The 11,540-nt window shown below is 43.2% G+C and overlaps 1 protein-coding gene across 2 annotated transcripts in view; it reads right to left on the bottom strand.

Annotated features, from left to right (window-relative positions):
* Positions 1–11,212, bottom strand: part of LOC138594179 (adhesion G protein-coupled receptor L1-like) — a 33,019-nt gene extending 21,807 nt beyond the window's left edge. For both annotated transcript variants that reach the window (XM_069665180.1, XM_069665179.1), the window contains exons 1-2: positions 10,414–11,212; positions 556–675 (exon numbers count right to left, since the gene is read on the bottom strand). In XM_069665180.1, coding sequence (XP_069521281.1) covers positions 556–625 — 70 coding nt within the window. In that variant the 5' untranslated portion in view covers positions 626–675; positions 10,414–11,212. The remainder of the gene's footprint in view (positions 1–555; positions 676–10,413) is intronic.
* Positions 11,213–11,540: the final 328 nt, after the last annotated feature.

The following is an 11,540-nucleotide window of genomic DNA, read 5'->3' on the forward strand; positions in this document are numbered from 1 at the left end:
GGTGAAGCTGATACTAGCAGCTGTAAGATGCTTTGTAAACACAATCTGACAAGTGCAAGATCCTATTTTTTCATTCGTAAGGCCGGATCTTGTGATGTCACATGTCTCCTTCTGTAATCTCACCTGAATCCCATTATAATCTGTGAACGAAATGTGAGAAAATCCCATTAACATTGCTTTAATCCAGCTGTTCACATCAGCTCGAGCATGGTGAGCACATGAAAAGGTGATTTTGTTGTATCAGGATTAAACCCACATTTAAACCGAACACGTCGGTGTAATCAGTATGCAGCTGGTGTACTGTAACTGTCCGTGGTGCTGAATGACTGATTGTTTATTAGCCGGGAGCTACAGGCAGCTTCTTGAACGCTGCCTTTGGCAAGCTGCACACATCAAACGTTTGGGTAAGCTTTTGATTATGTAGGTCACTGAATTTCTCAGCTGAGATGACTTTGCCTTTCTTTCTTTCCCCTTAACTTCCATATAAAGTTTTTGTGATTCATTCTGCTAATTGCACCACCTCCACACGGTACGACCTCTGAACAGGAAGCTCACCTTGGCTGGAGGGGGAGACGTGAGCCAGCGTGAGCACACACACCCCCAGGAACCACAGTGACACAGCCATGCTGGACAGGAAGAGTTAGGACGTCACACCACCAGCCGCGTTAGGAGAGCCTGAGGAGGAAGAGGAAGAAGAAGAAGAGAAAGAAGTGTGAGATTGAGAGTGAAGAGCTGCACTCTCTCCTCCAGACCAGTGTGTGTTACTGTGTGTCTGTGTCTGTGTGGGATGGCCTGTAACACACTCTGACAATGAATGAGTGCACGTGAGAAAACACAGCAGGGAAGGAGGACAGAATAATAGAGAGACAGACCAAGAGGAGAGGAATAGAGATAACAATTGAGCAATGGTTGCAGCGAAAAAAGCCCCTCAATCTGCTGTTACCATGGTGATAGTACCGTGCAGTCAGAGAGGAGGTGTGCAGGGTGTGTGTATCTGTGCGTGTCAGTGAGTGAAAGCACACGCCTGCGAGTACGTGTTTTAAGTCCATAATTAGCTGGGAGCAACAGTGGCCACTGACCCATAAAAGAGTCTTAATCTTTCTATCCACACACACACACACACACACACACACACACAAACACACACTCACAGACAGGCAGAGCTCAGGCCACTTTCAGTAATCCTAAATAAATGATGTGTTGGAGCAGATCTCTTCCTCAGCAGGAGTAACGAGGTAAACAGCTGACTGGAGGTGCAGGCGATCAGAGGGCGACACTATGAGCTGGAGTTTTACGAGCAAACATACGGGAAGCATGCCGACGAGCAGCCAGGGAACAACAGAGGTATGACTCCTCAATGAAAGAACAACATAAATACACCTCCTTAATATGAATACAACAGAAACATGACTCCCCAATAAGAGAACAACAGAAATATGACTCCTTATAATGAAAACAACATAAATATGACACCTTAATAAGAGAACCTAAGAAGAATTACTCCTTCATAAGAATACAAAAACAGTATGACTCCTTAAGAACAACAGAAATATGACTTTTTTTAAAGGAAAACAGAAAACCGATAACAAATATGACTCCTTAATAAGAACATGGAGGAAGTATGATTTCTTTATAAGAACACAACAGAAATATGACCCCTTAATACTGTATGAATACTCCATACATATGAGTCCTTAATAAGAGAACAACAAAAAATGACTCCTTAGTTAGAGAACATAAGAAGTATGACTCCTTAATAAGGGAACAACAGAAATATGACTCCTTAAAAGGAAACAGAGAGAAATATGTTTCCTTAATAAAAGAACAACTGAAACATGACACCTTAGTATGAATACAACAGAAGTATGATTCCTTAATAAGAAAACAACCAGAAAACTACTCCTTAAAAGGAAACAGAAAGAAATATGTTTCCTTAATAAGAGAACAACAGAAATATGACACCTTAGTATGAATACAACAGAAGTATGACACCTTAATAAGAACACAAAGGAAGTATGATTCCTTAATAAGAAAACAACCAGAAAACTACTCCTTAAAAGGAAACAGAAAGAAATATGTTTCCTTAATAAGAGAACAACAGAAATATGACACCTTAGTATGAATACAACAGAAGTACGACACCTTAATAAGAACACAAAGGAAGTATGACTCCTTAATAAGTAAACAACCAGAAAACTACTCCTTAAAAGGAAACAGACAGAAATATGTTTCCTTAATAAATGAACAACTGAAACATGACACCTTAGTATGAATACAACAGAAGTATGACTGCTTAATAAGAACACAAAGGAAGTATGACTCCTTAATAAGTAAACAACCAGAAAACTACTCCTTAAAAGGAAACAAACAGAAATATGGTTCCCCAATAAAAGAACAGAAATACAACTCCTTAATAAAGGAGCAACAAAAAGACGACTCCCTAATGAGAGAACATAAGAAGTATGACTCCTTAATAAGAACACAAAGTATGACTCCTTCATAAGGTAACAACCAAAATATCTATCCTTAATAAAGATATGACAGAAATATGACCCCTTAAAATGAAAACAACAGAAACAACAGAGACTCCTCAGTGAGGATATGACAGAAATACGACTCCTTAAAAGTATATAGAACAAACATATGACACCCTCATAAGAATACAACAGAAATATGACTCCTTAATACTCCTTAATATAGCCTAAACTCTCGGCCCTGAACAGAAGGCAACATGGAGGCTGAACTGCATCATTTCATTACATTACATTTATTTCTCTCCTGCTAAGCATTTCCAATCTGCTGCTCCAGTGTGTACACAGCTTGATGGTCTCCAGTGTGTGTGTGTGTGTGTGTGTGTGTGTGTGTCAGAATGCATGTGTGTGTGTAGAAATACATATGTGTGTGCGTGTGTTTGTTGAAGACTTTTCTCTCCGTCTTCTTGTTAGGTAATGATGGCAGACAGATTTAGGTCACTCCTCAACAAATGTCCAACATGCTTTCAAAGACTTGTGCTTGTACAGGGCCCGCAATACACAGACACGCAAGTGCATGCACACACGCAAACACACACACACACACACACACACACACACGCACATAAACGCACACATCTGAGACAGAGAGGAGAGACCTCTGCCTTCTTTTAAGTCTACTGAACCAACAAGACTGTAATAAAAGCCCCAGGACCACTGTGACACATATACACACACACACACACACATGCACATACACACACACACACACACACACACACACACACACACACACACACACTAAACATAGTGCATAAAAGAGTCAACAGAATGAGAACCTTCCTGTTTTTCATCACGTACACACACTGACACACACGCACACAATGCGTCTCATCTCATCCAAAACCCTTATGGCAGCATGTTCTTTTGCTTGCCCCCTATTGCCCTCTCTCTCTCTCTCTTTCTCACAAACACACACATACACATACACACCCTTAAGTGTTGATGCAGAGTAAGTAGAGCAAGGACACTGATGGGCCTTGACAAAGCCACACACCCGGTCCCCCTGTTCGCAGCACCATGCGCCCTGCCTGCAACCAAAATCCAGCCCCGGGCCAGCGCTCGGCCTACTTGGAGGAGCCGCAGACTCTAAGTGAGAGTGTGTGAGTAGTGGGCCTGGAGTGAAATACATTACACACACACGTATTAATGTGGACCTATAGTATGCACAGAGAAACTGCATTAATCTGCATGTTTCTCACAGTGTTCATAGTGACAACATTTATCAGCATTTATTTTGAAAATCCCTCGACACACAGGCTTCCCCTTTTAAGTCTGTTAAGTAGCTTCAGGGTTGTAAATCATCTTGGGAGTGTAAGGCTAAATAAGGCTAAATTCAGCCTGACATATTCGGGGTCTTATAATCTTTGGGACTAGTTTTAATACACAGTTATGAGGATTTGAACTGTGATTGTCTACACAACATAAGCTTGTAATGACAGACACCAGTGAGCCTCAGGGGTTTAAGTAATTTATGAGGCTAAATTGGTTATATTTGCTGCTTTAAGCTTCAGAAACACGAGCATTTGTACATCTTATCTGAATTAAATCAATGTAAATGAAATATCTTTGGGTTTTGTTCGGTTGGTCGGACAAAAGAAGCTATGTCTCCAAAGGCTCTGGGATATTATAGCAGAAACTTTGGTTGTTTTCTGTCACTTCTTTGGAGCAAATACTTAACCAGTTCATCAGAAATAATGGGCAGACAATCAATAATAAAAGCAATCTTTACTTGCAGCCCTAAATGGAAGAGATGTCAAACAAGGCTCTGCCAAACAACTCCTGTGTGGTTTGGCTCCTCAGAAATTTGAGCAATAAATAAAAAAGAAAATAGGCCGACTCTCTGCGGCAGGAGGTAAATGATACCTGAAAGCCATTAAAGTCAGTCTGTTGGAAATCATTCAAACTGATGTGAAATCGAGTCAGGTACAACGATTCACACTGTTAGAGGTGGAGACAATAAAATCAACAGATCGAGAGAGAGCGAGAGAGAGCGAGAGAGAGAGAGAGAGAGTATCCTCCCCCTCTTTGGTCAGCGAGCGATCAGTGCCCGAGGCCAGATTGCTATGAAGCACAAAGTGACAAAACAGCCTTGTAGTGTTAGGTTCCTAATGGAAGACTGAATGTGTGTGTGTGTGTGCGTGTGTGTGTAAGCGAGAGTGATGGAAACTGAGAGCAATCAAGAGCCGAGGACGAGACAGAGAGATTGGACTTTGACAGCACAGCGAGAGCAGAAGCTTTATTGGCTGAAATTCTCCTAATAACACCACTGTCGATCATATTTGCAGCTTAAAAACGGATTTTAAAACACGCTGTGCTTTGCCCTCTGTGACCGCGTGCATGCTTCAGACCATTGACCTCTACATCTCCCAGAGGGCTGAGGCCTACACGCCACAGTCAAAGCCACTTACAGGGTTTTAGAGGCTGTATGTTTGTCTGGTCGATGCAGGACTCAGGGGAACGGAGGTGTCGCCCCTGTCAATCATTCTCTTGTTGCGGGCAGAAACACAGGAGACACTCGGGGTCAAGTTCGGAGCGGGAGGACCTGCGCTGTGTGTCGGACACTCCTGAGAGCAATGCAGTTTATAATGTTGGAGGGAAATGGGAGTAAATTGCTTCCAGATATATTCACATCATTTAAATGTCAGTTTCAAAGTCATCCACAGCTAAAAGGCTGCAGTTCATGTAAAATAGAATAAATATACGGAAGGCCAAAGAGGCCAAAAACCCTCCCTGGCTTTTCTACATGTGTTTATAAGCTCTGCTGTGGCAGCAAGACACACTTTAGGAGGTTTTGAGTTAGAAGTCATTTAATGTTCTTCCAGTTGAAGAACTGAGTCTCTATTAAAGACTGCTGGAAGGTTGATTAAACATTGATAAGTTTCCTCACATATTTATCAAGATCGTAATCCTGCCCTCAGCACTCTCTCTGTGCTAAAAGCTCACCTGTCTTAGTGCCCTGCAAGCACTTTCTCAATGTGTAAGAGCCTCACCAGAATATCAGGAGAGTGTCTTCTTTTAACCCGACCCCCAAACAATACAAAGCAGGATGCTATCTGAGTCTTAGATCATAAAGAACAGGCTCTGTCTTTACAATGCTTGCACACCATATGCCGTAAGTGTAAATACATACAGAGTTATTGTTCCTCCACACAATACTGGCTGTGAGGCAATCTTCTCTTTGTGTGACTCTAATGTGAGTGTTAGGGCAAAATAAGCAGCCCTTATTTCTTGCTAAAAAAATATTTTTTAATTAAAGTTAAATTTAAAGTTTATCTGAGGCCAATATAAAGTTTCTGCTGCGTAAAATATCCTCCATCCTGTCCAGTCAGACGTGGGCTGGACCACACACGAACCTAGCAACAGTGTAACACGTGATGGAAATGGGACAGTATCCTCAGGGAACGAGTTTCCAGCATTCATGTCAACAAGACTGTTCAGAGTGTGTCTCGCAAAATAAACCTGTAGCTTTAAATCTTGGTTTCATTACAGTGATTGTGGCTCATGTGATGTTTGTTAGTATTCTGGCACTTCTGTATCATCACGTGTCAAGTTAGATTCATCGCAGCTTTCCTAAAAATCTGACTTTCCCAGAGATGAAAATCTGCAATATTTTAGACAATAGCTGTCGCTTATTCTAAAGCAGCAATCGCCAACATTTGGTTTCACCTCTAAAATCCTAGGATTTGATGCATTTCTTTTTTAATCATGAAAATAAGATGAACATCTTCAGACAAAACCAGAAATCTCAAGATGCTAATTTAGGCTTTGGGAAGTAATAAAAAGCATTTGTGACTATTTTCTAAGAGAAAACAAATATGTAACAAACATGACAAACAAATTTGTCGCATAAACCTGGAGGATTTGGTTAAACACTATTTACAGGTCAGTAACTCACAAATACTATAAAGCTGAAAGGACATGAATGTGCTGCTGGCTCAGGCTTTTCTATTGTTTGCTGAAGCATGTTGCAGACCTGGCTTTCGTCGGGTGCACAGAGTTACATTTAGGATTTTGTATTAGACCAATGTAGCACGAGCGATGGGGTTCAGTTTCTTATATAATTAAATCTTTTTTTTCAGCAGTGTATGACAATAATTATTACTTTTATCATGAATTAAATTAATGCATACTGCACCCAAATAAACATCCCAAAAACGATGGATGGCTTATCCACTGAAAAATAATGAGTTCATTTGAGTTAATTGAGGTCATTTAGTGTTTGCCACAGGTCCGATGGTGCTTAATGAACTGCACAATCCATTGTATAAAACAATGCAATGTTTTGTTTGTAGTTGTGTTTGTTTCCCGACAGCCTGAAGGCAGAAACAAACACAATAACTGTTCCTGTGGCAGAAAATAGGAAAAATGTAATGCTTTCATACTTCAGAGGTACAAGTTTTTAATAACCTACAAACAAGACCTTTGTTTTTGAGTAGTTCAGTACATTAAATGTATCTCGAAGGCCGGAGGTACACTTGCTTTAACTACATAAATGCATGGTCACTGCCCCGCGTGCCCTTATTTGTTTGGAGGATCGGCTGTGCACGTCCTTAAGAATGAACGCTACGTGCAAGATGCAATATGCACATGAGCAGTCAGGGCAGTGCAGAGGCAGAGGGGATGTGACAGGGTCACAGCAGCAGGGGCAACAATGGCAGAAATGGCAGAGATAAGCTGATAAGCCAAGTCGGCAATTTTTCACATCTGTTCGATGTGTCATTGTCACAAACACGCCCGTCAAAACATCTGCGACAGATGAGTTCTATTTCAGAAGTCGACGTGGAAACCTGCAAAACTAAACGGAGAGAGGTCCGGGGGCCGTTACGTCCGTGCACGCAGGAAAATGTTGGAGAAACGCTGATGTTGCTTTTTCTGCCGTGATCTCAGAATGAACATAATAGATACGTCCTAGAGTGTTGCCATGTCTGTTGTTTACATCTCTCACATACAGTCGTTGCGTACGCCCTGAGCGCTCTGGTTTGCCCTCTAGAGGTTTCCTCCAGTATCACACGGAGTGCATAGACATGTATGAACAATTACGTTCATGACGCAGCAGGTAGTGTACGCGGACGCTAGGGTTAACAAGTGAGTATATCTCAAGTGTACCAGGCAATTGTGGGCATCACTGCTTAATATTGGGTTTTTGTATGATTTTTGCATAAATGTGATGATTATTTGTCATTCATCACTAGAGTAACTGAAAACAGGCATTCATCTGTGTTTTCATGGTAAATGTTCTGTGGCTTTCTAATCTTTCGACCACTCAAAGCACTTTACACTTCAGTTCAGCATTCACTCATTCACACACATTTATACACTGATGTAGTGCCATGCAAGGCCTGTGATCAATTTTAGACAATCAAACCTTTTCATAGCAGTTCAGGCTTCAGTATCTTAACCACGGTTACTTGACCTGTGGGCAGAAGAAGCTGGGGATCGAACCGCCGACCTCTTGATCGGTTGCCCACTCTACCTCTGAGCCACAGTGGACCCCTAGTTTATCCAAAAAGACTAAGCGGGGACATACCTACAGCACAGATCAAATAAATGATGATGGAGAAATGCATCCATGTAGTCCTCCCCTACACAGGAGGAACTGCTACATAAACTCTTTGAATGTGGACACTTAAGAATTGTGCTACTATTTAGAAGAAGTGATTCATGCTTTTAAAATAGCACATTGTGTTACTGTGACTAACCCTGACACACTGCTCATAGTTATCACAATAAGAGAGCGGAGATGCAGCTGTAAAGGTCAGAACGACGGCGCAGCTCCTGGAGAACGTAAAATACAGTATGTGAAGTGAACCAAATGTCTTGGGGTTGATTTTATTATTCATAATGGGTTGTTAATGTTAAACACGTGACACATGAACAGTTATAGTAACATATGAACTGTGTGATTTAGCACAAAGGGCGTCGCATAACATAACATACAAACTGTTCGTTCATTTTTTACTGACCTTATTAAGGTAAGTATAAATATGTGTTCGGAGAAGGTACAACTGTGTGCATCTTTAACGGCGACAGCTTGAATAGAAATATGGATCTGTTTAAATCTTATTTTTCATCAGTTACAGCTCAGCAAACCATGAACATTTCTATGCAGAGCATAATTTGAACAACCACTGTGATGACATACGGTGCCGTCTCTTGTGCTGTCTGTCGCGCCTTTCCTCTTTGCGTAATACCAGCTGCTTTCTCATGTCACCAGGACTCATGTCTGCACACACAGAGCAGGACTTTCATCCAGAGGACTGTGAGAATGTGCTTCAGAAATCACCGACGGAGGTTCGTGCATCATTCAGCTTGTATCTGCAGGAAGCAGAATGGTCTGGAGATGGACAATGTGGCGATAATAGTTGGTGAATCACATAAAGCGTACTTCACAAATATGTTTAATTTCATACATTAAACATTTTTAGTCGATGAATGGTTTCTGAGACAATAAAAATGCTCATTATAGCTGCAGCCTTACAATATTGACATGGCAATTAAAATCTCTGCTGATGTCTGATCTCATATCTCCATATTGATGTTACACTGATGTGAACAGGCCTGATTAAACGCTCACAGATAGAGCAGCCAGACTGACTTAGTGTGTCTGACTGATGCACAGAGACATGAGAGCAACCTGAGAGAGGTGGTCCAACAGAAAGGAGACAGATATGGTGCCTTTTACAAGTCGAATGACAGGAAATCCATCTAAATTGTGTGTGTGTGTGTGTGTGAGAGAGAGAGAGAGAGAGTTTCAAAGTGGTTTAAGCAAATCACTTTGCTTTTTTCTCCTCAGTGGGTTGATGTAAATGATCCGTACATGGAAACAAACCTCGTACCTTTGTTTTTCTCGTTACTCGCCCATCTAACATCCACAGCACAGGCAGAAACACGCACGCACACGCGCGCGCACACATGACTCAGTGAGTCACCTTATTAAAATGAGAGGTCACTAACATTTCACATATAAATCAGTTTAGTTCATCCCTTTCTTCTCTCCCACACTAAATGTTCTGTATGCTGTAAGTATGACACACATGAATACACACAATCAATATCTACACACGCACACGCACACACACACACACACACACACACACACACACACACACTCAAGGTTATAAATGTATCAGAAAAAGCAGGAGTGCTGTCACCCTCTGAGCAGCCTCTTCCTCCGTCCTTCCTCCTCTTCCATTCATCTCCCATCGCCTCCTCCTCCTCCCTCTCTTTCTCCTCATCATCATCACTCCTTCCTCCCTGCCTGGCCTCCTCCTCCACTGACCCAGTCCTCTCATCTCCTCTTTGAAATATTGATAACAGATTCTCGCTCTTCTTCTCTTTTCTCCTCATGTTCCAATCAGCAGAACAACCCTGCAAACATTCAAACAGACCCCTGCGTTTACACCCTTTGTGCGTGTGTGTTTTCACTGCACCACACCAAACACTGCAATGAATGTGTGTATGCGTGTGTGACAATTAACATAAAGCATCCCCTCTCCTGTGACAGACCCCTGATGTGGGCCAGCGTGGGACCCTCCTGAGTCATTATGCCACTTTTCTCCCTGCACTCCTCCGAGGCCCAGAGGAGGCTCATCACGTGCCCATGAATATTTCAGGGCACACTCCTACACTACTGACCCAGCTTTAATGGCAGCCAGGGGTAAGAGGCCCGGGCAGCGCAGCAGCACATCAGATCCCTGTCTCACACTGATCAAATGGCCCCTGACAGCAGCAGCAGCAGCAAAGGAGCAGGGCACCTTTCAGAGAGAGCGAGAGAGAGAGAGAGAGAGAGAGAGAGAGAGAGAGAGGCACACAGAGAGGAAGAGAGAGAGAGGCAGAGGAGGGGCGGGGTGCATCCCCATAGCCTATATCCATATCTTACCGTCAATCCTCCGCTTTCCCTCCTCCTCGTCCTCCTCCTCCTCACTGCGTCTCCCGCATCCCGTCTCTCCGCGCCCTCGCGCTCCCACTGTACTCTCCTCCCTTTCTCCCGCGCCTCTCCGCCCGATGCATGAAAAAACACAAAAATATTCAATGTGGTATTTCTGCTGGGCTATTCGGCAGTCATTAGTGTCCAACAACAACTGGGCGTCCTCCTCCTCCTGTGATCGGGTCTCTGCTCGGCCGGACCTCACACCCTCCCTCCGTCCTGTCGAGGCTCGATGTCTCTCCCGCTGCGCCGTGTGTGTGACTGTGCGTCACGTCGGGATCATAATTCCCACGGGTTTCATGCCCAGAGATGGTGCGGGCTGCAGGCCTTACAGCTCCGATGGGTGAATGAATGGAGGAAAAAATACACGATCACACGCGAAATAAATAATTAGGCGCAAATTAACGCGCAGACTCGCGCTGCTCCGCCTCGCTCCGTCGATTTCTACAGCTCATCAAGCCCGGTTATCGTTTGTCATCGCTGATCAGATGCTTCCCGTGTTACATCCTTGCCTTATTTGGAAAATAGCGTCGACGTGAGAACAGCAGCTTTTCATATCCTTGAGGAATCGTGATAAGGCGCAGCAGCACATCAGGACGGACATGGGGACAGATGAGGCTTTAAAAATAAAATTAAAAAAAGGCAGAGAGCGCGTTATAAAAGGATGCTGCTATAAAAATTAATGAGAAAACAGCTGGGCGAGCAGGAGAGATAAGGTTTTCCGCTCCTGGCCTCGCCTTGCATCCGTCCTTCTCTCCTCTTCTTCTCTCTCTCTCTCTCTCTCTCTCCATCCGCTGCTCCGCTTGTTGCGCGTTCTGCACTCGAGAGCGCGCAAATGTGCGTGTGTCTCCGTGTGCGCACGCGTGTGTGTGTTTGTGTGTGCTTGTGTTTATGTGTGTACGTGTGCAGAGACAGAAGAGAGAGGCAGGGAGAGAGGGGGTTTCGACTATATTATCAAGGTTTGTCTGAGTGAGCAACAATAAGCTGCTGTGCAGGCAAAAGGAGGAATATGAAATAAACAGCTCATGTTTATGGAGGATTCTGAGTCCGTTTACAGGATGACCAGCTCGGATGTAGGT

Source organism: Semicossyphus pulcher, unplaced genomic scaffold (assembly GCF_022749685.1).
Source record: "Semicossyphus pulcher isolate SPU_LCO1_2020_fin unplaced genomic scaffold, fSemPul1.0.p SCAF_17, whole genome shotgun sequence".
NCBI classification, from domain to species: domain Eukaryota; kingdom Metazoa; phylum Chordata; class Actinopteri; order Labriformes; family Labridae; genus Semicossyphus; species Semicossyphus pulcher.